Below are 26,722 nucleotides of genomic sequence, written 5' to 3' on the forward strand. Positions count from 1 at the left end.
AAGTAGATCAGTTATTTCCAGAGGCTGGGGGAGGAGGGAACGAGAGCTGCTGCTTAATGGACACAGGGTTTCCTTCTGGGGTGAAGCAAATGTTTTGGAACAAGATGGAGGTGGTGGTTGCACAACCTTGTGAGTGTAGGGAAGTCCACTGAACTGTTCAGTTTAAAATGGTGAATTTTCTGGGAATTCCCTAGCAGTCCAGTGGTTAGGACTCTGTGCTTTCACTGCTGAGGGCATGGGTTCAATCCCTAGTCGGGGAACTAAGATCCTGCAAGCCGCACAGCACAGCAAATAAAATAAGACAAAATAGAATAAAATAGAAATTTCTGATACCGGAATTTTATCTCAATTAAAAAAACAAAAATCACCTTAGGGCTTTCCACTGCCAAGAGTTTGACATTCGTGGTGGATCAGCTGACCCAATCATGCGTGCTCAGCCCATGTGGGGACCCCATTTGGCACTCCAAATCGGTCAGCTCACATAGGGAATATTAAGTCTATTCATGCACAGATATTAGCGTGCAACAGGCATTAACTAAAGACGTGTCTTAGTTTGCTAGGGTGGCTTAAACAACAGAAAAACTTCTCACAGCCCTAGAAACTAGAAGTCCAAGATCAAGGTGTCAGCAGAGTTGGCTCCTTCTGAGGGCTGTGAGGGGGAATCTCTCTCTCCTAGCTTCCATGGTTTCTGGCAATCTTTGGCATTCCTTGGCTTCTGGTAGCCTGACTCCAATTTATGCCTTCACCTTCACATGGAATTCTCCCTGTGTGCACGTCTGTGTCCAAATAAGGCCACCAGTCCTATCGGATTTGGGGTCCAGTATGACCTCATCTTTATGAATTACGTCTGCAATGAACCTATTTCCCAATACGGTCACATTCTGAGAGCCTGGGGGTTATGACTCCAACACATGAATTTGGGGAGACATAATCCAACCCATAACAACCTACAACGCGCTGGTTCTGAGAGTACAGAGATGAGCCCAAAAGGACAGTCCCTGTCCGCACTGAGCATGTGCTACGCTGGTCAAGGCTGAGCACAGCAAACAAGTACAGGACCGGAGCAGGGGTGTCTAGAAATGCGGGAAGCCGTTTGATATTGTTGCGACCTCCAAGCGCATCCTCAGCTAACCCTTCTCCTTGCCCAGGGTCGAAGCCAATCTTAGAAGTCGCTTGGCACTTTCCCAGCTGTGTGTTGGCCACACACAGCAGAACCGCACATTGCTCCACAAGAGGTTGGCAATTTAAAAAGAAGCACAACCACAACCTGATGCTTCACTATACATTGTTAGAGAAGAACAGTGAGCCTCAAGAAGGAACAGCAGAGGGGCCCAATCTAGAGGGGGCTCAAGCAACTGGCGGGGATTTCATCCAATCAGGAGGGGTCAGAGTAGGGAGGAGGACGGAGAAGCCATTGGCGGAGCCGGGCAGGAGGAATCCAAGGGCAGTGGGGCAGGGCTCCTGGGACGACTCCGTCCATAGACACAGCTGCACCTGCCAGAAGCCGTAAGCAAAGCCAGAAGAAGACAGACCCCTGGTGGTGCCGGCATTGTCAGCCTGGACCCCAAGCTTGGTCCCGGCAATCCCCTCAGCTCCTCTGTTCCACAGAAGGCTCAAAGGCAGAGGGCCTGGGAGGGATGGGGGAAGTCTCAGCTTTGATGATCCCAGCCTCCCACATCACCCATGTCATAGAACCTGCCCTCAGTCCTGCTCCAGCCTTCCTGTCTTTGTCCTTTGGCAACGCTACTCCTGTTCCTTGCGTATTAACTGTGTCCTTTATTTTCTGTATTCTGATGATTTGACATCTTGGGGTCTTGGTGATCTGGGAGAGACTCCCAGGGCTAGCTAATTCCTAGAGAGAGTAAGCAACTTACCAACAAGTGCACCTTTTGTGTTGGTGGACAAATCCACCAGTCCAGAGACGATAGCGGCAACCACCTCCTTTATCAGGCTTTCACACTCCAGGAGGTAATATTCCTCTGCCCTGATCACCCCAGCACCAGGTGCCAGACAACTAGGGCCAGCCCCTACACCCAGAGCCTGCTGAAGTTATTCAAATTAGCCAAGCGTAAGCCTGCCTACGCTTCCTTGCCCATTTCTCCCCATGGAAACCACAATAAAGGCTGCTGCACACGCTCCCCGCCAGCCCCACCTTCCACCCCCCACCTCCTGACTAACCCTGGCCACCAACTCCTAATTTATCCCTCCCCCCCTTTACCCTTTGGTAACCATAAGTTTTCTATGTCTGTGAGTCTATTTCTGTTCTGTAACTATGTGTCACTTTTTAGATTCCATTTAAACTATTTTTAAGTGTCCAGTTCAGTGGCATTCAGTACATTCACTTTATTGGGCAACCATCCCCACCCTCCATCTCCAGAATTTCCTCATCACCCCAAACTGAAACTCTGTCCCCATTAATCACTAACTCGCCATTTCCTGTGTATATTCTTTTTTTCTAAATTTACTGAAGTATAGTTGACTTACAACGTTGTGTTAATATCTGCTGTACGGCAAAGAGATTCAGGTATTCATACATATATTCTGTTTCATATTCTTTTCCATTATGGTTTATCACAGGATATTGAATATAGTTTCCTAGGCTGTACAGTAGGACCTTGTTGTTTATGTATCCTACACATAATAGTTTGTATCTGCTAATCCCAAACTCCCAATACTTCCCTCCCCCACTCCCCCTCCCCCTTTGCAACCACAAGTCTGTTCTCTATATCTGTGAGTCTGTTTCTGTTTTGTAAATATGTTCACTTGTGTCATATTTTTGATTCCACATATAAATTACATCATATGGTATTTGTCTTTCTCTTTCTGACTTACTTCGCTTAGTATGATAATCTCTAGGTCCAGCCATGTTGCTGCAAATGGCATTATTTCATTCTTCTTACTGGCTGAGTAATATTCCATTGTATAAGCGCCACATCTTCTTTATCCATTCATCTGTCGATGGACATTTAGATTGTTTCCATATCTTGGCTATTGTAAATAGTGCTTCCAGGAACATTGGGGTGCATGTATCTTTTCAAATTATAGTTTTGTCTGGGTATATGCCCAGGAGTGGGATTGCTGGGTCATATGGCAACTCTATTTTTAGTTTTTTGAGGAACCTCCACACTGTTTTCCACAGTGGCTGCACCAGTTTACTACATTCCCACCAGCAGCATAGGAAGGAGGGTTCCCTTTTCTCCACACCCTCTCCAGCATCTGTTATTTGTAGACTTTTTAATGATGGCCATTCTGACAGGTGTGAGCTGGTACCTCATTGTAGTTTTGATTTGCATTTCTCTAATAATTAATGATGATGAGCAGCTTTTCATGTGCCTATTGGCCACCTGTATGTCTTCTTTGGAACCCTGTGTTTATTCTTAATAAGTAATGTTCACTGTGCAAAGCATACAAGGTCCAAAGATGAGTGAAGGAAAGCTCCCCCTCCCTCTGGTTTCCCAGCCACCTGGCTTTCCTCTCTCGAGCTGCCTGTGTGTTTCCCTCCTGAAAAACTCTGCACATTCAAGCCAACTGTAGGTCTATGCTGTATTTTAAGTGGGGAAGGGGAGGCGAGGCCACCAGATCTGTGTTTTAAGCCCACCCAAATGCTGAGAGGAGAATGGCTCTTTACGTGTAGAGTTTCGTGCATTTCAGAAACCGTAGGCTTATTTAACAAATGTTTTCAGATTCATCCATGCTGTAGCATGTATCAGAACTTCATTCCTGGGACTTCCCTGGCGGTCCAGTGGTTAGGGCTCAGTGCTTTCACTGCCAGGGCCCGGGTTCATCCCTGGTCAGGGAACTAAGATCCTGCAATCCACATGGCCAGAAAAAAAAAAAAAAGAAAGAAAGAAAGAAAGAAAGAAAAGGAAAGAGAAAAGAACTTCATTCCTTTTTAAGGCTGAATAACATTCCATCGTATGGATGGACCACATTTCGTTTTTCCATTCATTCATCAGTGGACACCTACATTGCTTCCACCTTTGGGTTATGATGAATAATGCTGCTATGAACATGGGTGTGCCAATACCCCTTTGGTCCCACTGTTTATTTTTTTTCTCTCTTCCCTCCCCACCTCCCCTTCCTGGGTCATGGTAACAAAGGAGTTGATAATGGCACCCAAGACTGAAGAGACAGACCTTAGCATGATAAGGCCAAAGAAGTAAGCTAAAATCATACCCCACTGTGACTTTCATGGGTCCCAGGCACTTTTGCCTTCATGGGTCCCATCCTTCACGAAAAAAAGAAAAAAATTTTTAAATTATATTTTACAACTAAGTTGGCATAAAGATGACTATAATTCCAGCTAGATTATATATATTTCCCTTCTTATTAAAAAAAAAAAAAGTGAAACATTTGCAAGGGCCCCCAAAGTGTCGTGGGCCCTAGGCAACTAATAGGTAGGTCAGCCCTGCTAAGAGGTCAGGCCTGGTTCTTTGAAAGGCCTGATCGCCTTAGAAGCCCTGCATCTGCTGCCTGACTGTTCCACCCACACCCTCCATAGACTCTAATAAGCGCAAATAATTGTGAGAAGAGAGATGAGGTTCCAGAGAGAGAGAGTGTCCTCAAGGGCCACTGGAGATGCTAGAAGCCCCTCCCAATTGCCCGCCTGCGATGGCCAAGGGCACTGCACCACGGCCGCGCCTGGAGGTTGACAACCAGGTGTGCCACCGACCTGCACCATAAAAGATTTCCTTGTCCCTGAGTCCTGAGCGCCCTGACTCCTGGCTGCTCAGCAGGCCCATCTGCCACGTCCCCTTCGTTTGGGACACTGTGATCTCCTAGCGACCACAGTGGCCTCCTCACTGGAGCCAGAGGGGGAATCTTTCCACAAAACAGAACTGACCGTATGGCTCACACAACACCCCGCCACGCCCCATTTAAAACTCCCCGGAGCTCCTGGCTTAGGCGACCCTCGTGATCTTGTCCCTGCCTAGTCTCTCCGGCCAAGCTCTTTTGCTCCCCCTGATATTTCCCCAATCTGTCCTCATCCCCTGCTGGTGCCGTCCCCACAGCAAGCCTTCTAGTCTAGCTGCCCTTTATGGCTTCTTTCAAACGCCTTCGATTTCCCCATCCTAGCACTTGAGTGGCTTAACTTCTGGAGGCCTTTGCTTCCTTGCCAGGAAAGGGAATGATGCCACCAGCTTCACAGATATGAAGGAGGATTCAAAGGCTGTCTTACAGACGGCCCTTGCTTTCACATCACCTGGTCTGGGCACAGCCGACGGGGCCAGGGGTCTATGCTGTGACCTGGGTCCGAGGCTCTGCCCTAACCGGGCCAGCTAGATTCTCTTTGTTGACGTGGTCAGTACGGGCAGCTTCCTTTCCCTCTGCAAGCTTTGGGTGCCGGTCTGTACGAGAGCGCTAATGATAGCATCCGCCTTGAAGGCTGGTGGGCTGGTGCTAAATGAGACACCGCTTCCTGGGGCCTAGCGCGCCATCTGGAACAGGGAAGGCACACAGCCAGTGCCAGCAGCTATTATTATTCCTGAGGAAGGGGAACAGGAGAAGGAGGAGAGAGTCAGCTGGGTAGAGGGGGCAGCAGAAGTGGGAAGGAGGCCAGACAGAAGTGAGACAGATGGCGGAGGCCCGTGGGCAGCAGAAGCTGGATGTGCGCAGGGGCTCTGAGCCTGAGGGGAGAGGTAGAGGATCTGTTGTCTGAGTTTGCATGGGCTGCCCTAACAGAGGACCACAGTCTGGGCAGCTTACACAACAGAAATTAATCTTCTCGCCGTTTTGGAAGCTGCAAGTCCACAGTCAAGGTGTCTGTAGGGTTGGTTTCTCCTGAGGCATCTCTGCTAGCCTTGCAGACAGCTGTCCTCTCCCTGTGTCTTTACATGGTCGTCCCTCTGTGTGTGTCTGAGTCCTAATCTCCTCTTCTTATACGGACACCAGTCATACTGGCTTAGGTCCCACCCCAGTGACCTCATTTTACCGTAATTACCACCTCAAAGGCCCTCCCTCCAAACACACATCCTGAGGTCCTGGGGTTAGGACTTCAATACATGACTTTGGAGGGACACCACTCAGCCTATAACAGCTGGTGAGGGGGTCGTTGGGAGAAGGGGAGCAGGAAGGTTGGAGACAACAGATTCCTCTTAATAACGGAGTGCCTGCATCCCAGTCTGAGGCTGGAGGGACGGTTCAGTTCTGCCCATGAGGCCCAGCTGCAGGGTTAGATGCCCGTCCCCCCCCCACACTCAGGCTCCTTCCAGCCACAGAGGGCCTCCCTATGTGTGAAGCACTTGGCACCCTGCCTAGCCCAGGAAGAGCTCTACAAATCGTAGCTATTATTGTTCTAAGGGTTATTTGATCAGTGATATTAATTTCAGAAAAAAATATCAAGAACCTGATTACATAATGATTACCGTTACCGTAAAATTGGAGCTGTGGCATTATTAAACCTAGAGCCTTCGTAACATACAATAATAAAATGGAAAAAAAATGTTAGGACTAGAAGACATTGACAGAGGCATTCATTGCGGCGAGAACTGAATATCATCCTACTGAGTGCATAAAAAACAAGTAATTGATCCAGCAGTTGCCCCTGTTGGGATTTTTCCAAACGAGGTTAAAACTTACCAGCGCGCAAAAACCTGCACGTGGATGTTTACGGCAGCTTTATTCAAAATTACCCACCAAGACGTCCTTCAGCAGGTGAGTGGCTAAATAAACTGTGGTATATCTGGACAGCACTCAAAAGAAATGACCTACCCAGCCATGAAAACATGGAGGAAACTTAAAATGCACGTGACTAAGTGAAAGAAGCCCATCAGGAAAGGCTACATGATGTATGATTCCAACTCTATGACATTCTGGAAGAGGCAAACCTATGGAGACAGTAAAAAGATCAGTGGTTTCCAGGGGTTATGGGGCAGGGAGGGATGAATAGGCAGAGCCCAGAGGAGTTTTAGGACAATGAAATTATTGTCTGATACCGTGATGGTGGATACAGGTCATTGTTCATTTGTCCAAACCCACAGAATGTTCAACACCAAGAGTGAACCCTAATGTAAACCATGGACTCTGGGTGGCGATGATATGTCAGTGCAGGTTCATTGATTGTTACAAAGGCACCACTCTGGTGCCAATGTTGACAGTGGCGGGGAGGCTGTGTGGGGCGGCTGGGGGGCAGGGATTATATGGGAACTCCCTGGACTTTCTGCCCAATTTTGCTATGAGCCTAAAACTCTAAAAAACAAAGTTTTATGTTCCAAAAAAAAAAACCCAACAGAAAACGAAGAATGGTCCCTAATTATTTTTTTTACGTTAATGCCTATATTGAGACTAGTAAAGCAAATACATTAAAATTATGCATCTATTCATTAAAAATAATGACACAGACACCATTTCCCCTATTAGCAATATCTTAGACTGGTAGGAGACATTTGTTACAATTAAGGAACTGATACCGATACATTATAATGAACTGAAGTCCATACTTTATTCAGATTTTCTCAGATTTCCCCTAATGTCCTTTTTCTGCCCCAGGTTCTGTTTGGTACAACTGTAACAAATAACGTTTGAGTCAGCCCTCAATCTTGGCCTCCCCAGGCCATAGAATCAAATTGCTCTAACACTTACAAAGAGTGTAGGTGGGGGGCAGCCTCTAACATAGCCTCCAGGACCCCCTACCTCCTATATTCACGCTCTGGTCTGATCCTGTCCCCTTGAGGGTGGGCAGGACCTAGTGAGTCCCTTTTAACTAACAGAATATGACAAATGTGGTGGGATGTCACAGCCAAGATTTGGTTACAAAAGACTGTCTTGCTGGCCCTCTCTTGCACCCTCGGATGGGAGCCAACCGCCATAATGGAAGCAGAAACTGAAGAGGGTCACCAGGCAACAGTCAGTGGGAAGCGGAGGCCCTTCATCCATCAGCCAGCAAGGGACTGAATCCTGCCAACAGCCACGTGAGTGACCTTGGAGCAGAACCTTCCCCCAGTTGGGCCTAGCGGGGCAAACTTCCGGATGCTTCTCATCAAAGTGCCCCAGTACCTTTATAAAAGGCCCCAGAGAGATCCCTTGCCCCTTCCACCATGTGAGGACACACAGCGTTATTGAGGTACCATTGATATACACAAGCTGCACACATTCAGTGTATACAATTTGATGAGTTGGGGCATCTGCACACAGACCCCGTCGCCACCATCGAGGTGATGAGCACGTCCATCATTTCCAAAGTTTTCTATGTATCCCTTTGTTTTGTGTTTTGTGTGTGGCTTTTTGTTTGTTTGTTTGTTTTGAGGGGCGTGGGGAGGATGAGATCTACCCTCTTTTTTTCCACTTTCTTTTTGATTGATGTATAGTTGATGTACAATATCATATAAGTTACAGGTGTACAATATAGTGATTTACAATTTTTTTGTGTGTCAATCCCAAACTCGCTATCTATCCCTGCCCCCCAGCCTTCCCCCCTAGTAACCACAAGTTCGTTCTCTAAGTCTGTGAGTCTGTTTCTGTTTTGTAAATAAGTTCATTTGTATCACTTTTTTTTAGATTCTGCATATAAGTGATATCATAGGATATCTCTCTTTCTCTGTCTTACTGAGATCTACCCTCTTAAGAAATGTTTTAAGTGCACAGTACAAGACTATTAACTGTAGGCACCAAGCTGGCTGTATGAGAGAGCTCTAGAATTCACGCATCTTGTGTATCTACCCCCAATCCCTGGCAACCACCATCCTACTCTCTGTTAAGCCGTTACATTTTGGGTAATTTGTTGCAGAGCAGTAGATAAATAATACAAAGAGTCTTTCTGTGATCATCTTAGCCCCAGATCTTGCCCTTCCAGGGACACCATGCACACACTGCCATGCACACACTCCCCATTGCCTTGGTCCATGTCCCACTCCTGGCCTTGCTGTTAACTGTGCCCAGCCCACTGTAACACACACTCACTGGACGGCATTGGGAAGGTTTCCAGGCAGCCTGGGGTTAGTCTGCTGATCCGGGAGAACAGACTTGTCTTAGTCAGCTAGGGCGGCTATAACAAAACACCACACCCACTGGTGGCTTCAACAACAGACCATGATTTACTAGTATGCTTTGCAGGAACATGTAGATCGATCACAATCACCAATGACACACCAAGTCACAAGACGAAGCTGGTACGTCTGCAACTGAGGTCTTATCAGGGAGCTGAAATCACAAAGACCCCTTCCCTTTTACCTTTTTTTTGCCTTTAAGAAGACCTAAACAGACATTTCTCCAAAGAAGACAAATAGATGGCCAACAGGCACATGAAAAGATGCTCAACATCGCTAATTATTAGAGAAGTGGAAATCAAAACTACAATGAGGTACCACCTCACACTGGTCAGAATGACCATCGTTAGAAAGTCTACAAATAACAAATGCTGGAGAGGGTGTGGAGAAAAGGGAACCCTCCTACACTTTGGTGGGAATGTAAATTGGTGCAGCCACTATGGAGAACAGTATAGAGGTTCCTTAAAAAACTAAAAATAGAGTTGCCATATGATCCAGCAATCCCACTCCTGGGCATACATCCAGGAAAGACAAAAGCTCTAATTTGAAAAGATACATGCACCTCAATGTTCAGAGCAGTACTATTTATAATAGCCAAGACACGGAGGCCACCTAAGTGCCCACCAACAGACGAATGGATAAAGAAGATGTGGTATACGTAATGGTATATATAATAAGTAATGGAATATTACTCAGTCATAAAAAAGAATGAAATAATGCCATTTGCAGCAACATGGAAGGGCCTAGAGAAAAGTTTACTAAGTGAAGCAAGTCAGAAAGAGAAAGGCAAATACCATATGATGTCACTTATATGTGGAATCTAAAAAATAGTACAAATGAACTTATTTACAAAACAGAAACAGACTCACACACATAGAAAACAAACTTATGTTTACCAAAGGGGAAGGGGGGGAGGGATAAATTGGGAGTATGGGATTAACAGATACACACCACTATATATAAAATAGATAAACAGCAAGGACCTACTGTATAGCACAGGGAACTATTTCCAATGTCTTGTAACAAACTATAATGGAAAAAAATTTTTTAAATCATTACACATATACATATATGTATATAATTGAATCACTTAGCTGTACACCTGAAAGTACCACAATACTGTAAATTAACTATACTTCAGTAAAAACAAAAACCTTGTGCCCACAGCCAGCCAGCAAGATGGATTTGAGATGAGTCTACGTCTCCCATATTCCAGGTTGGTGCCTCTTCAACTAATTAACCTTTCTCTGCTCCAAAGTCCAGTGTTTCGGTTTGTTTGCCTCACTGTTCCTTGGGCACACAACCTTGAGTTTGACAACACATATATATTTGTTTGCATACATATGTTTGTTTGCATATACATAGAGAAAGAATGCTAAAGCAAGTGTAGCAAAATGAATCTAGGTGAAGGGTACATGAGTGTTCATTATAGTATTCTCGCAACTTTTTTGTAGCTTTGAAAATTTTCAAAATAAAAAGGTGGGAATAACACAAACCACCCTCACTCTACTCCATATGTCCCTCCAGCTGTCATCATTTCACCTTCTAAGCACGGCAAAGATTCCTTGGAGGCGTCTCTGTTCTCCCTCTCTATGTGGTGGTTAAACATTTAATAACTGGCCCTCCAAACAAACCAGAAAGCGACCGATCTGTAGTGTTTGTCAATTCCTAAATACTCCCACCATGGGAGTAAATACTCCCACCACGGCCAATTTCAGGCTATTAATGTGGTGTCATTAAAGACAAAATGCATAAGAGATGCACCGCATATAATATGGTATTTCCAGCCTACAGATGTGATATATGCAAATAACCTCAGTAGCATAGATAGTAACATAATTAAGAAGTGCTGAGTTTTGAGTAGTTATTACCTTTGTTTTAATAAAATCCAGTTGATCGTAAGTTTATACAATCAATTTTTAAATAATGGCTGTGTTTAACAACTGGCCCCAAAATTCCTGAAAATTTGATAGTTGGCTCTTGCCAGGCAGTACAAGCTGGCTCCAGCACACCTCTGTAAAAAAAAAAGAAAAAATCTCAGCCCACTGAAACCTGGCTTCCACAGCCACCATTCAACCAAAACCCTCCAGCCTGTCTCCCCAGGGACCTCCTCCATATTACAAAATGAAAAGAACGATAGATAGAGCTCTGGCCTGGTCTGCCTTGCTTGAGTTCTCTGCAACATTTAGCACTGTTTACTCTACCTGCCTTTTCCAAGGCCCTCTAGGTCCTCTTCTGACCTGCTGACCAGTCCTTCCCAGTCTCCTTTAAGGGCTCTTCTTCCTCCATTTGACTATGGGGCTTTGATGTGCCCCTCTGACATACTTCCCCTGGGTGCCCTTGTCCAACTCCACGGTTTCAACTACAACTAAGAAGCCCAGACCTTTTTCTCAACAACAAACCTGTATATCCCAACCTCTTAACTAGTTTGCTCCTCTTGCAGTAAAGACATTTCAAACAAAGCCGAGTGGAAGCCCTCATCCCTTCTGTCACCTCGAGGTGGAGGTCCTGAGTTACAGGAAACGCAGATCTGTCCAATCCTGAAGCCAGGGAATGTATGTTGCCTCCCTTTCAAGTCCCATAGACCCTATCACAGTTTAGTAATGCAAAAGGTTTCAATAGGGCAAAGGCAACATACATTAACTCTCCCCGGGGTACCAGCCCACCACCCCTCCCCAGCCTCAGATTGCATGGCCATGTCAAGGTACCGTCACTTGGTGGCGGCATTCTCCAAATGGAAAATAGTATCTGGGTGCTGACATGACAGAGGCTTGAGCTTTTTCAGGGCCAGATGTATCAATTCACAATGAATCGATGGAGGGAGGAGTAGTCCACCCTCACCCAGGTCTCAGCTTCCCGTTCCTTTTCTGGACCAAAACCAACAGGCGCCTTCCCAAAGTGCTGTACAAAAGTGGGCTCATTCGCCCTTGCTCGTGAAGCAACTCACTTGCCCGTCTGTTGGTCACTGTCCATCATTGTCAGTGAGAGCCAGAGTCAGTGGCTTTCCGGCTGGTGCGTCGGTGTGGGTCGTTCTGTTTACCCGTTCTTCCGGCCACGCGAAACCCGAGTTGTCAATCCGAGAATCACAGCTCGCGACAGAATCCACACCCTCAGGCTCCGCCCCCCCGCTGTTTTATCCAACCATACGTCTCTGCCTCACAGGAGTACCCGCCCCCCAGGTCACATCCAGTCACAGTCCCCGCTCTTCCGAAATTCTGCCCTATCAGAGGCCTAGCTCTCTAGGAATCCCCGCCCACCATTAGGCCACGCCCCCATAGTGGATTTCCCTCCACGGCGCCGCCCTCCTTGGGAGCCCTGTCCAGTGATAGGCCTTTCCCTCCCACAAACCCCACCCACAGGTCTCGCTTTTCCCAGGCCCAGGCCGCACTAGGCCGACGCGGTGGATGACGCCATCGGATGACGCCGCGAGAAGGTCACACGGGATCTTACAGCATGGCGGCGGCGGCGGCGCTGCGGGGATGCTGGTGCCGCTGCCCGCGGGTGAGCAGAGTGCGAGGCCGGGGGGGCGGGCTTAGGGAGCTCCGGACCCGTGACCTCCAGGGCCTCGTTCTCCCCAGGCCTTTGACCCCTTCGGCTCTTCCCTGAGCTTGGCGAGAGGCTAGGAGTTTGGTCGCTGGGTCAGCCGAGGCCGGGGCGGGGGCCCCGGAGCGAGGCCTCGGAACGTGGGTCCCGAAGCAAGGCCGGAGGGCGGGGGCCGGGCGTGCCGGGCCGGGAGCGGATCGCCCCTCACTTCCTGGCTGACCCCATGTGTACCGAGGAGTGAATGGGGTCCGTGGTGCTCAGTGGAGAAAAAGTAGCGAGGAAAAGGCAAAAAACCGTGACAGTCACAGCTCACCTTTATATGCCACGTCCCCCTACCAGGAGCATTTCCTGCATCGCCCCTCTTAATCCTCTGAAAGTGTGGGAGGTAGTTGTCGCCCTGGCTAAGAGCCTGGGCTCATAGATGCCCTGGGGGTCAAGGCGTGTAAAGCGGCGTCAGAAAAAAGTACTCACGTTGCAGCTGTTTGTCGCTGTTTCACAGGGTAGGAAGCTGGGAACTCAGAATTGTTAAGCCGCGCACGGTCTCAAGAGTTCAGTTGGGTGGCTGACCTGGTCCAAAGCTCAGGTCAGTCTGACACCAGAGCCAGACTCTGGAGGAAGAAAAATATCTCCCAGGAATCTGAGTGTCAGGACAAAGAAGGTGTTTTTGACTCAGGACTGAGCTTTTTTTCCTGGGCTTGCTTGTCTTTTGAGGCAGGTTTTAAAGGTTGAATGTACACGTGTTTGGATTTGGGCACGTCCCAAGGAGAACCACCCTCAGGTTTGGTCCTGCTGGGGGATTTTTCTCCTCAGTGAGACAACCATCCACTTCTATTTCAGGCTGTTACTGAAGTCAGTGGCTCCAGGATCAATGGGTGTAGGCATTCAGAGGAGTAAAACAAGTTAGTTAAACTCCCAAGAGTTACTCTTGAGTAGCTATAGGAGAGTGTGGCATCTGTGTAAGTTCGGGGTGTTGCTTAGAGTGACTGGAGACAGGAAGCATGGAATGGGGAGAGGAAGGGCCCAGGGGATGTGGAAATGGAAGAGTGGTTCCATCAGGTCATTGACATCAGTGTACCTCGCTCCGTGCTGGGTGCTAGGGTGTAGCGTTGAACAGGACCTGCATGGAGCTTCCCTCGTGGAGCTTTAAGTTCCTCATTTGGTAGGAGAAGAAATGCTTACCAAAGAGGTGCTGCACATGAGGTTAGCAGCATCTTTGCCCAGGTGACGCCCCTAAGTTGCTCTGCTCACATCTCAACCCTGGACCAGGACATGGTAGCTTTATTCCAGGGTTGTGCCTGGGACAAGTTAGCAGTGTTTACCCCTTGAAGCCCAGGCCTCTGGTCCTCCGAGGCTGGCAGAAGTAGGGTGGGCTGGTGAGAGAAGACTGCTTGCCACCAGCATCGAGTCTTAGCCTGCCCATTTTCAGACTAAGGTGTTCAGCTAGACTGGCATATTTAGCCTTCTTCCACCATAGGTTGGCATTTCCTAGGACCCATCGGTTTCCCCCACGTTCAGAGGCAGGAGGGTAGATATGGGCCCCGGAGGTGCAAATCGAGCGTTTTCTCTTTCCACCAGATTCCGCTGGCTTCTCAGAATTTGGGAAGATGGTCAAGCATCTAGCGTGGAGCAGACATGTGATAAAAATCGTGAAATGAGTCTCCGACAACCCCTGCTCTTTTGGCGTGGCCTGCTTCCTCATCACCCTCTAGTTTAAATGGATCTTTCTCTTTTCTCCCTCAATTAGAGATGCCTTGGAGGTGGAGTCCGTTTTCTCTCCAGCCACAACCTAGTGCCACTACCCCATGGTACCTATCAGATTCCCCGGCCGAGTGGAGAGCTGACCCTGGTGAGTGACTCAGGATACAAGCAAGCCGGCAGGAGGGGGAGGTGTGAAAATCAGACCTAGTTGACAGGAGAGAGGGCTGCAGGATGCTGTCCACACTGCTGGGGGTGTCTGATTGGCAGGCATTCCGCATCCAAGGTCTTCCGGAGTTACAGAGCCCAGTGGGCCTGGTCCTCTTGGTATCCCGGGAAGTGCTCGACACTGTTAGGGGTAGGGCTCCTGCCTCACACAAAGTAGCGTGTCTCAGCTCTGATGGCTAGAAGGGCATTCCTCTAACTGAGCTGAAATCCACCTCCCGGTGGCTCCCACGTGTGGGTCCTTCACCAAGCAAGGCTGTGCCCTCTGCTGGGTGACAGCCCTCTGGGCATTTGAGCAGAGTCACCCATCCATCTCCTGGAGCTGGGTTTCCCCAGGCCATATCTCCCTTCCTCTTTATGTTGTTCTTCACAGAGAGCATTTTCTAGAGCTTTTCTGCCCTCCCTGTCATGTCTCTTCACGTTTCTGTTGGTTCCTTACCACCATGGGGAAGAAAGCCTGAAATCTCACAGTCTCCAAATCCTCATGCTCAGGCAGCCCACACCCTCCCTTCCCTTCTGAGTCTCATCTCATCCTCTAGCCTCAGCATGCTTTATCTCCCGGATCCTGTCCTGGGGCTGTTGTGGGCTTGGGACATGCCCTTTGGTGCTTCCCCTTAGTTGTCCAGCCCCGCCCTCACCCCCAGTTTGCAGCCCTGGAGTGAGCCGTGGGGCTGCCGCGAGCTGGCGCAGTCCCTGACAGTCTTAGAACTTGGACTTCCCCTGGAGCAAGGCTGGTCAGGGCACATCTGGACCAGACAGCAGCCTGCTGTTGCCAGGCCGGGCCACCGCACCTGTGGGGCAGCACCCAGACTTGCTGCTGCTCTCCCTGGGGCTGGACAGGGACCGGGTAAGCAGTCGCCCCTGAAACTGGTAGGGTGAACCCCCAGCCGCTGCAGCGGACCCCGCACACCGGCAGGAGTGGTGGGAGCAGCTGAGCACATGCAGCTATTTCCCTGTGACTTACTGGCTCACAGTCAGTCTCTAAGCTTTCTCTTTCCCGAGCCTGCACGTAGTTACACAGGGGGCGAAGCAGGCATCTACAGCCGGCTGTGTCTGACCCAGAAGCCTGCGTCTCGGGTAGGGCAGTGCCTGGAGCAGGGCCTCAGGCTATCTTCTGGCCTCTGGGTGTGTTTGGTTGGGTTTTCCTGTGGGGATTGGAGGGGGGACGCTGAGCTCGGGCTCTCAGAGACTGTGATCCTGTGGGCCAAGAGAGGGAGGTTTGTGCCAGTCCCCAGGCCCTTGGGTGACATGTAAAGCCCAGCTGGGGACTCGGGAGTGGCCCCAAAGGAAGAAGTTACCCTGGGCCCAGAAGCCCCTGGAGTAGTGCCTGGGCCGGCTCTTTTGGGATAAGGGGCCACAGAGTCCTTTCAACTCTAGTCCTGGGACGAGGGTCCCTTTGGGTGTTGGCCTTTTCCTTGGGTGGGCGTGTGTGAGGCCCCATGAGGATTCCAGGCTGTGCCTGTTTCTCTCACCCCAGAGGAAGAAGGGGCCTGGCATTTTCTTTTGTTTTTTAATAGACTTTATTTTTTTGAGCAGTTTTAGTTTTACAGGGATATTGAGTGGAAAGTACAGGGCCTGCCCATCAACCTCCTGTCCCCCTCTCCTCCCGCCGGGCACGCACTTTTCCTCCGGTTGTACATCTTGCAGTTAGGGCGGTACATTTGTTAAAACTGATGAGCCAATATTGACACATTATTGTTGACTTTAGTCTGTGGTTGACATTGGGTTCACTCTCTGTGTTGTACATTTTATGGGTTTGAACAAATGTATAACGTATCTACCGTTAACAGTATGGTTACAGAGTAGTTTCATTGCGGTGAAAATCCTCTGTGTTCTGTCTGTCCACCCTCCCTCCCCTCCTCCAGCCCCTGGCAACCACCAGCCTTTTCCTTGTCTTCATAGTTTCACCTTTTCCAGGATCTTAGAGTTGGAATCCTACAGCCTGTGGCCTTTGCAGATTGGCCTCCCTCCTTTAGTGATATGCCCTTAAGGTTCCTCCGCATCTTGTTTTATTGCGATGTAATTGACATAACATGTCATGTGACTCCTGTATTTTTTTCATGGCTTGATAACTCATTTCTTTTTCTTTCTTTTCTTTTTTTTTTTTTTTTGCGGTACGTGGGCCTCTCACCGTTGTGGCCTCTCCCGTTGCGGAGCACAGGCTCCGAACGCGTAGGCTCAGCGGCCATGGCTCACGGGCCCAGCCGCTCTGCGGCATGTGGGACCTTCCCGGACCAGTGCACGAACCCGTGTCCCCTGCATCAGCAGGCGGACTCTCAACCACTGCGCCACCAGGGAAGCCCAACTCATTTCTTTTTCTTGCTGAATATCTTGTCCCACAGTTTACCGCCTGGTGGCTTTTTACTTTGTCTGTTATCTCTTCTAAAAGAGATAACTATTCATTGTGGGGTTTTTTTGCCTTTTGTTTTGCTTTGTTTTGTTTTCGTTGTTGTTTTTGTCCGCACGGAGCAGCCTTCAGGATCCTAGTGCCCCAACCAGGGATTGAACCCGGACCCTCAGCAGTGAAAGCGCAGAGTCCTAACCACTGGACTGCCAGGGAATTCCCAAATATTGTTTTTATTTATTTTTAATTTTTTATTTATTTATGTATTTTTGGCCACGCCGTGCGGCTTGTATTCATTGTTAAACCTGTATCAACAGAAAGGAGAAAATGAAAACATTCTTCCTTCCTTTTACATTCTTTCTAGTCCAGATCCTATTCTTCTGGAAACAGGAAAGGCTTTCTCTCCGGCTTGCTAGATAATATCAAACAAGAGTTAGCCAAAAACAAAGAAATGAAAGAAAGTATAAAAAAGTTCCGAGATGAGGCCCGGAAGCTGGAAGAGTCCGATGCGCTCCAGGAAGCCAGGAGGAAATACGTGAGTCCCCTTTGCTCTGAGTCTCCCTGGGCAGTCACACCTGCTCTCAGAGCCAGGAGTTCCCTCCCAGTGCAGTGCTGGGGCGGCCGCGGAGTGAGGGGACAGGAGCAGGCCCCCAGCCTTCCAGTTCAGCCGTGAGACTGCAGCCTTCTCTACACACGGCCCAGCAGCACTGACGGGGTTTCAGAGCCCTCTCGACCTGCTGCGTCAGAATCTGCATCTCCACGGGTCCCTCGGGCACTAGGTTTGAGATACGCTGCTCCTGAGGGCCTCTGACTGAAATGGGTAGAAAGTGAGTTGCGGGGCTGGTGTAATCATTATATTAATCACTGCCGCCGTCTCTCACGGAGCAGCTGCCAGGCGCCCGCCAGCGCATGGGCTTGGCGCCCTTTATTTGTCTGCCCTTGAGGGCTCTGCCCGGCGGCACCCCCATCTCACCTGTGGGCAGCTGAGCCTGGGGTTGTGGGCATTTGCCCCAGGCCCCTCGGGGGTTTTGTTCTGTTGGCGCCCCTCCCAGGCCATGGGCGACGCCTGTACCCCTGAGTCTCCCCAAGTCACTCACTTGTATGTAACTACCTGTGAGGGATCCGACCCTGCGGGAGATCGCCCTTCCTTTTCATTAAGGAAGAGGAGTGAGCCGAGGTATCGTCTGGGGGCAGCGCAGGCCGAGCTTGGGGCCGGGTGATGGGGAGGGGGCAGAGCCAGGCAGGATGACGCTGAGAATGCCCCGCCCCGCCCCCAATATATCACTGGTGAGCATATGGGCAAGATCACCCCCTGCCGCCCAGAGACAGATGCGGGGCCTGGGGCCCTGTGCTCAGGAGGTCCCTGTCCCAGCCTACAGCCAGGGACCCTGGGGGGCCGGGAGGGGCCGGGTGGACAGGCTGAGGGGGTGGAAGAACGGGGTGTGTCTGGGGAGGAAGGAAGGGACTTCTGAGAAAACGCTTCTTTAGACTGTGTCGCAACACAAAGATCCAACATCCTTTACCCTAGAGAACCATTGAATCAGAAACCATGCGGACGGGCGAGGTGATCAGGAAGAAGCTGGGGGAGATCACCGGCACCGTGAAGGAGGTAATGGCCTCCGGACCCCCAAGGCCCCTGACGGCCCCCGGAGCCCATCTGTTCCTCACCTCTGGCGGAGGAGCCGGGGAGCAATGCTGGGGGCAGCCGGGGGTGAGCAGGCGGGGGAGGCTGCCCGGTCGGGAGGCTTCCGGAATCAAAGTGCAGGATGCCTTTGGGAAGGAGGGAGAGCTCAGACTAACCCACTGGCCTGCGAGTCACCACTTAGGTTAGAAGCCTCTGGACTACAAGCAAGAACAGGAGGGTGAAAGGAGGACGCTTTTCTTCCTGCCTTAGGCTAGAAGGAAGCTGGGACCCTGCACGCCCCGCCCCCCACCCCGGGAGGGTGGAGGTGGGGGTGAGACTCCTAGAGGGCCTGGGAGACTTTCTTTTTGTTGCTTCTCCTGGGCTGGAGAGAGGGGCAGGGCTTTACCTCGAGGCCAGCCCAGCGCGCTGGACACGCCTACCTCCCCTTCGTGTCCTGACCCCGGGGCTGCTGCTCCTGTGCTGTCCTTCCTGCATGTTCCAGGCCGGAGCCCTAGGGTCCAGCGCCCCAGAAATCGTAGGCATCCTTCTGGGGCATGTGCACCCCAGTCTCGGCTCCATGAGCCAGAATGGGCTCAGGACACCTGCTCCCGCCCTCTGGAGGCCGGGTCTGCTGTTAGCTCGGGGGGAGCTCCTGCAGGCCCCCACTGGGTGCCACGCCAACACCTCCCTCTTCTCTGTCTCAGTAGAGTCTTGACGAAGTCAGTAAAAGTGACCTTGGCCGGAAAATCAAGGAGGGTGTGGAAGAAGCAGCCAAGACCGCCAAGCAGTCGGCTGAGTCTGTGTCCAAAGGTGGGGAGAAGCTTGGCAGGACCGCCGCCTTCAAAGCCCTCTCCCAGGTGAGCTGGGCTGGGGCTTGTGCCCGCGGGCGCTCTGGGCTCAGCCCCGAGAGACCTCACCGAGGGCTGCAGGGACACCAGGCCTCAGCCCCTCCTGGCTGAGCAGCCTCGGGCAAGTCAGAGCCCCTAGGGAGCTACACATAACCCGATGTCAGCTGCTGACACCCTTAGCTCACATCCAGAGACTGTCGGGCTCTGGGTCACTTGAGGTCCTGAATTCATTCCGTAAATATCACTTACCACACGCTGGGCCCTCTACTGGCCATGGGGCCTCAGGAGAGAAGGTCCGAGTTCTTGCTCTCAAAGGATCCTGGGACAGGAATAGGGACAGGGAAGGGGCAGGCAGTTCCAAGTAACACATGACAGGAACGCTCGGGGAAGGCGCCGGGCCAGGGGAGCGGGCATCACCGGCTCGGGGCGCCCCACGCAGCTAGGTGTGGCCAGAGTGGCTGCAGGGACATCAGAGGGTCCTGGAGGCTGTGCGGGGGAGTTTAGGTTCATCCTGAAAGCACAGCCTCCCAGTGAGGATTCCGGCAGCAGCTCAGAGGAGGCCGGAGAGTGTCTTGGGTGATGGAGCCAGGAGGGAAATGGGCTCCAGAGGTTTGCGGAGGTGGGATCCAGAGGCTGGGTCAGCTCGGATGGAGATGGTGGGGCAGAGGCAGCCTCTCAGGACGCCTGTCCGGTTTCTGGTCCATGTGAAGGAAGTTTCCAGCGAGAGTGTGGAATCGGCCTCAGAATGTGAGGGTCATCTGGGGGCAGCTCTTGGCGGGGGGCAGGTGGGGGCAGAAGTCAGAGCTGGGGTCTCCCCTCTGCCTCCCCACGAGGCTTGGGCGTGTCCTTGCCCTGCACCTGCGAGTCACGTGACCTTGAGACCTGGGAGGCATGGCCCCAGGGTGGGTCCACAGCTGCTGGTCTGGGGTGTTGGGGAGCCCCAGCTCCCACATGGCCGGCTGTGCTCTGCAGGGTGTGGAGTCCGTCAAGAAGGAGATCGACGAGAGTGTCCTGGGGCAGACCGGGCCCTACAGGCGGCCCGAGCGGCTCAGGAAAAGGAAAGAGTTCTCGGGAGAGAAATTCAAGGAAGAGAAAGTGTTTGAGGCCAATGAGTAGGTACCAGACCTGCCAAGGGGCCCACCTCTCACCACCTCCCTTTGCAGCACCTGCACTGCTGTCCATTTCCCAGGACCCACAGAGGGTTCCTACCCAAGTCAGTTTGTGGGGTTTCTTTCTGCTCGAGGTTCCCAGGCACCCTGAGAGAACCGGGAGGGGAAGGGTAGGGTGGCAGGAAGGGGGAAAGAGAAGGCAAGAGGCCGGGGTCATCACACCGTCCTGCTGCCCCCTCTTGCCATGAGCGGAGCGGCTCCCGGGCTGCGCTCACTGGCTTCCCTGATCTTCCCCAGGGAGGCCCTGGGGGTCGTGCTGCACAAGGACTCCAAGTGGTATCAGCAGTGGAAGGACTTCAGGGACAACAACGTGGTGTTTAATCGTGAGTGTTCCCATCTCAGAGAATTGCCTGACAGCAGGCTGGTGACGGACACTTACCAAGTGCTCCCCGAGGGCCGGGCACAAGACAGGAGGAGGCCGGGGTCAGAGAGGACCAGTCACTCCCACAGCGTTGCCCAGCGAGTGAGCAGCGGAGCGCAGGCCTCAGGCGGCCTGAGGGGGAGCACCCAGTACCTCTCGGGCGGCGGGCTACCGCCGTCAGGGCTGAGCCACCACCTTGGCTGGAGCCAGTGTCGTTGTGAGGCAGCCAGGTGCACGCGCCAGCCACCCCCCATGTGAACTTGGCCTCGACACACCCCCTCACGGGCCAGGAGCCAGCTCAAGGCCCAGAGCTCTCTGCTCAGTCTGGGGCACGTGGCTTCCCAGGCGCTGACAGGGAGCCCTGGCCCTCCTCAAATGAGGATGTCCAGAGGCCTGTGTTCCCTCAGTAGCGAAAGCCGCAGCCAGCAGGGGTGGCGCCCGGCGTTCACTCGCCTCCCCTCAGCCCCTGGCGGAGGGGTCTCTGCAGCCTCCCAGGGTCGGCCAGCAGGCTCGGAGGGGGCTGCGATGGAGTGGGTGTGTCTCTCCGGAAGGGGCCCATGACCCCATCCGCCACCCCCGACAGGGTTCTTCGAGATGAAGATGAAGTATGACGAAAGCGACAACGCTTTCATCCGGGCGTCCCGCCTGCTGACAGACAAGGTCACAGACTTGCTGGGTGAGTGGGCTGCCCCGGGACCATCCCCCCACAGCCCGAGCCGGCGGTGGGAGGAGGTGCCGGGCCCTCACCCCACTCCTGGCTCGGCTGCCCCAGGGGGCCTGTTCTCGAAGACGGAGATGTCGGAGGTGCTCACGGAGATCCTGCGGGTGGACCCCGCCTTCGACAAGGACCGCTTTCTGCAGCAGTGTGAGAACGACATCATCCCCAACGTCCTGGAGGTGGGTGTGCGGCTGGCAGGGCCGCGGCCCTGTGGAGAGTTCTGGCAGGGCCGCTTGGCTGTGGACAGGGCTTCTGAGCGGAGAAGTGGCTCCAGTGTTGACAGAGGCCTGAGCACCCCACACGCCCAGCCCTTGTTAGTCGAGCAGCTCGAGAAAGCCAGGCCGCTGTGGTCTCCTGCAGCCCCCGCTGGTCCCTGGGCCGGTGCCCTGACCATTCTTGCCTCGCCCACAGGGTGTGTCTGCCCCAGGGACTGAGTTTCTCACCCACTGGAGCCTGGAGCCCCGTGGCTTGTTTCCCTCGAGCTCTCTTCCTGAAGTTGTTCCCTTGAAGCTGCCAGGGGCCAGGTGTTTGTCTCCCAGAGGCCAGGGGCCTTTCAGGAGTTGGGAGAAGCCGGCTGCTGCTTCAAGGGTGCGGGGGCAGCGCATGACTCAGGGCAGGGAGGCGGGACCAGCACAGCAGCCCAGGGGCCTTTCCTCTCTGGGAGCCCTGAAGCTCATCTTCTGGTCTTCTCGCCTCTCCTTTTGGCACATAAACAAGGAGGAGGCGACCTGCTCAAGGTCACCCTCCTCGAGGCCCCCCCACCCCAAGCTGGGGCTGGAGCCTCGGCATCCTGCAGCCCAGCCAAGCCAGGGGCTGTTGGCGCGGCCTTAGTGGGGCCGCAGGCAGCCCGTCCAGCCCCGTGAGGATGTCCGTCCCTTCCTCCCGCGCCGCGTCTGCCTGGCCCCCTCTCCCGCCTCCGAGTTCCCAGATCCCTCACGACACTCGGCGGGGTTGGGAGGAGGTGAAACTGTAGCATTTCCCCAAAGCAGCAGCCCAAGCACGGGCAGAATCTTCTGGGCTGAGATTATCTCAGCCCCCAGATTCCCTGTGGTTTCCCACCAGCATCTCACCACCCCACTCCCCCCAAAACCCACCCTCTCCCTCACCAGATCCAGCCCTGTCTCTGGGTTCCTGTGGAAGCTTCTCTCATTGCACCCTGGGAACCCTCCCCTGCACTCCCCCTCTGCCCCGTCCCGCGTGGACCTGGCTGCCTAAGGCTTCTTCGTCCCCAGGGGAGGTAGAATGCCCTGCCTGGCCTCCTTGGGTTGGTTTCCCGGCCAGGGCGAGAGCCCGAAACGCTGCCACCTTCCTTTTCCTTCCAGCAGGCCGCTGGGACCCAGCCTGGGCTGCCCCGTTGTCACTTGCGGGGGCTCTGCCCCCACTGCTGCAGCCTAGCCCAGTCTCCCTTCCCCAGACTAGGACCCGGAGGCTGGGGCCGGGGGTCTGCAGAGGAAAGGTTCTAACTGGAGAGTATTCTCCAGAGTTTACCTGCCTCAAAAGCCCACTCTCATTCTCACACTTTTTTTTTTTGTCTTTCCCTTTTTAGGCCATGATTTCTGGAGAGCTCGACATTCTCAAAGACTGGTGCTATGAAGCTGTAAGTGCTTGCTTGCTTCCCCCCCCTATTCAGGCCTCAGAAGAAATCACAGTTCAGAGGAGATCTGCTTGGGTGGCTCAGTCCGAGAAGGGCTGAGATGTCAGGGGCGGGGGTGGCTACAGGCTGGGGGCCCAGGGGTCAGGGGGTGGGCAGAAAGGGACGGCGGATAACTTGGAGGGTGCATTCGATGTTCCCTCAGTGCACGGGGGTGGTGGGTGCTGGCGGGCAAGTGGGGTTTGAGGCCCCACAGCCTCCCTTCCCTGGGCCGGAGTTACATCATCGGGCTCATCTCATGGGGGTCGTGAGGACGCTTTGGGGACACAAGGGCAGCGCTCCAGCACATGCAGCGCTGGATGTATTCATTAGCTGTTCTCATTGCAAGATCCTCAAACACATCCAAACAGACATTGATAGATTCCCACCCGGGAAGAGCCGCGTGTCCTGACGAGGCCCGGCTGCTTCCTGGAGTCCGGGCTCTGGGCCCCGGGCCACAGGCCGCGCCGGGCTGCATGGCGGCAGCTCAGGCGTCCTTGGGAGCATGCTGTCTGCACTGCCCCTTCCTGGCAGCCTCCCCGTCCTCGTCATCAGGCCACCTCACCCCACCCTGCTCACTCCCTGACCTGTGTCTTCACAGCATTTGTTCCCCCCGTCCCTCCCCCACCAGCTCCTTACTGAGCAATCCAGAGTCTCTTGGCTGATTTATTCTGTACCCAGCTCACAAACAACTTGAAAAAGCAGAGGAGAAGATGTCAGCTTTCCTTGTTAAATACTCCCCTGCACGGTGACTAATCCAGCGGGCATTTATGAGTGGTTTGGTTTTTGTTGTTGTTGTTTTGGTTTTTTTTTTTACTTTGGGACCATTAGGATGTAGCTGGTTATCTTTGCCAGCAAGGTGCTGCTGGTGCCCCTGGAAGCGCAGCTGAAGTTGCAGCCGCTCACACAGGGGTGTTTTGAAAGTGTCATCTTTAAGAAACCACACAAGATGGGCGCTTTTTTTTCACTTGGTGGATCAGTTACTTCCATAAAGAGTGAATGCTGTTGGAATGTCTTCTGTCATGGTTGCTTGTTGAGATATAAAGCTGCTGGCTGCTGTGTCCCGGGCTTGGGAGCAGGCACAAGAGGGTTAGGGTGTCATTTGGGGCACCACTGCCCCCGTAAGAGGAAGAGGCTGCCAGTGGCCGAGACCTGCCCGCAGGGGCTGGTCAGTGACAAGGCAGTAGACCCAGGCAGTTCACCCCAGAGCAGCCGCGGGGTAGGATGAATCCTAGAAAAAGTGTTTGGTTCCAGGCCAAGATTCACAGTGAGGTGAACATGGGAATGTTCAGGGTCAGCCAGAGAGGCCTCGACTTACCTCTGGGAGTGTATTCCAGATCGCGTTCCCGGAGAACTAACCAGACTCACTGATTAATACCACTTTCGATAACGTTGATACGGTGCTGTCCTTATAATGAGAGGGCAGTGTGTGATTCGAGCCAGCCAACGGGTGGCACCGGCCTCCCTGCTTGGACCCATGCTCCTGGCATCTGCCACTCCTGGTGCCGCACACCCAGGAGCCGGGAGCCATTTCTGGAAGGTACAAGAGCTGAAAGCCTGAAACCCCATGGTGAGCTCGCCCACAGGGAGCTTCCCGAGACACCGCAACAGCCCCCGGCTCCCCTGCGGTGCAGTGCCTTGGCCTGGGTCGCACGCACAGGTGGGCGGCCATACGGTTGTGTCTGGCTTCTTGTTGCAGACCTACAGCCAGTTGGCCCACCCGATCCAGCAGGCCAAGGCGCTGGGCCTCCAGTTCCACTCCCGCATCCTGGACATCGACAACATCGACGTGAGTGCCTCTTCCGGGGGCCCAGGTGGACCCCAGGGTGGGCAGGGGTGCTTCTCTGAATTGCGCTCAGCTGGGAGGGTTGAGCTCCCCCTCCCTGGAGGAGTTCCAGTGCTTGGATTAAGTGACCTCTAGGGTCCCTTTCAGTGGAAGGTTTCCACAGTCTTGCTGTCGGGAATTCTCAGGCAAGTGGTGGCCCAGGGGGTGCTGTTGCCCAGACCCAGGGTCCCCTGAGGCCCCTGAAGCCAGGGCTATCTCTGCACCTTCACTGAGGAGGCTTTGTCAGGACCGCTCAGGTCCCCCACTGGTCTGCTCTGCCACGATCCCCTCGATTTCCTCCCTGTGGGGAGCTGAAGGCACACCCACCACACGTGTGCACGAAACAGCCGGCTCCGAGAGGCCATTACACGCCTGCACAGCCTCAGTCCGCGGAGCCTGTGTGGGTCCTCAGTGGTTCACGTTCTTCCTCACAATTGAGAAGTGCCCGCCCGGAAACGGGCCAGTGGCAGGTGGCAGCCCTGGAGTGCTGAAGCAGGGGTCTGCACCTGGAGGGGGGAGCGGCAGCGAAGGGGCTGGGGACCATTCTCAGGCCTGCCTGCCCTGTCGTGCCCCTGCAGTTGGCCATGGGCAAGATGATGGAGCAGGGCCCTGTGCTGATCATCACCTTCCAGGCCCAGCTGGTGATGGTGATCAAGAATCCCAAAGGCGAGGTGGTCGAGGGTGACCCGGTGAGTGAGCGGGGGAGGGGATGGGGCGGGAACACGCAGTGAGGCCAGTTGAGAGTCAGGAGTTGCGGCGTGGCAGGGCAGCACCTCGAGCTGGGCCTGGTGGAGGGTAGCTGATCTCTCCAGTTTGACCAAGTCCTGAGTTACAGCCTCTGTTCCTGCCTCTGCTCTGGACCCCAGACCCCGCAGCACCACTCCCTGGTCCCTCCCAGTGCCCTGAGCTGGCAGTGTCTCTCTCCGTGCCCTGCGCTCGTCCTGGAGTGGGTGCCGAGCTCGCACCCTGCCTTTAGCCCTCACCCTTCCCCGATTCTGCAGGACAAGGTACTGCGAATGCTGTGCGTGTGGGCTCTCTGCCGAGACCAGGGCGAGCTCAACCCCTATGCGGCCTGGCGGCTCTTGGACATCTCCGCCTCCAGCACAGAGCAGATCCTCTGAGCGCAGCAGCGACGAGTGGGGCCTCGGGGCTGGATCGTCACTGCAGACACACGGGGGACTGGTGTCCACCTGCAGCAACTAGACCTCTGGGGACAAGACTGTCAGCTGTGCCCCCGCCGTGCCAGGACTGCTGCAGAGCTAGCGGGATGCGGCGGGGAAGGGAAGGGCTACTGTGCACAACGCCAGCCCCAGCACCGCCCCTCTGCCCCATGGGGTTTGCTTGGGCCGTGGGCACCCAGGCTACGGGCAGTGCCCAGAGGCCCCCAGCCCAGGGGTACCCTCCCAGGACCCAGTGGTGCGGCCTGGGCCCACTGGCCACATCAGCCAGGCCGTTTCAGCCTTTTTTTTTTTTTTTTTTTTTTAACAGTGCCCTTATTATTATCCTATACATATGCAGAGATTTGGAAATAATAAAACACCAAAGTGCAGGAGAACAACCTGGGTAGTCCAAGGTGTCTGTCACTGGGGTGGGGGGAGCTGGGACTGGGAGTGGGCAGCCCAGTGGTCATGGGGCGGCGGTCGTGGTCACTGAAGGAACTCTAACAGAAGAGGGGGAGGACTCACCTGGACGGGACCCTGCCCACCCTGAGTATGTTGTCGGGCGGGGGGAGGGGGGGGAGGAAGGAGACTGGAAA

The 26,722-nt window shown here is 53.3% G+C and overlaps 1 protein-coding gene across 1 annotated transcript; it reads left to right on the forward strand.

The window, feature by feature from the left end:
- Window positions 1–12,385: 12,385 nt before the first annotated feature.
- TIMM44 (translocase of inner mitochondrial membrane 44) lies at window positions 12,386–26,518 on the forward strand. The gene is made up of 13 exons (XM_082652166.1): window positions 12,386–12,485; window positions 14,272–14,373; window positions 17,156–17,326; window positions 18,320–18,400; window positions 19,123–19,272; window positions 20,236–20,375; window positions 20,670–20,755; window positions 21,377–21,469; window positions 21,566–21,690; window positions 23,058–23,108; window positions 24,841–24,930; window positions 25,545–25,655; window positions 25,968–26,518. Exons 1-13 carry the CDS (start codon window positions 12,402–12,404, stop codon window positions 26,085–26,087), a joined length of 1,404 nt encoding a protein of 467 aa, XP_082508292.1. The 5' UTR covers window positions 12,386–12,401; the 3' UTR covers window positions 26,088–26,518.
- The last annotated feature ends 204 nt before the right edge of the window (window positions 26,519–26,722 follow it).

Source organism: Grampus griseus (genome assembly GCF_964374135.1).
Source record: "Grampus griseus genome assembly, chromosome: 3".
NCBI lineage: Eukaryota > Metazoa > Chordata > Mammalia > Artiodactyla > Delphinidae > Grampus > Grampus griseus.

What these genes read in the sequence shown, in the direction of transcription:
- TIMM44 (XM_082652166.1), top strand. Translation starts at nt 12,402, where the DNA reads ATGACGCCGCGAGAAGGTCACACGGGATCTTACAGCATGGCGGCGGCG. An exon ending in CGAGTGGAGAGCTGACCCTG is followed by an intron (nt 14,374 to 17,155) that starts GTGAGTGACTCA and finishes CATTCTTTCTAG; the next exon opens with TCCAGATCCTATTCTTCTGG. An exon ending in TGGACATCGACAACATCGAC is followed by an intron (nt 24,931 to 25,544) that starts GTGAGTGCCTCT and finishes GTGCCCCTGCAG; the next exon opens with TTGGCCATGGGCAAGATGAT.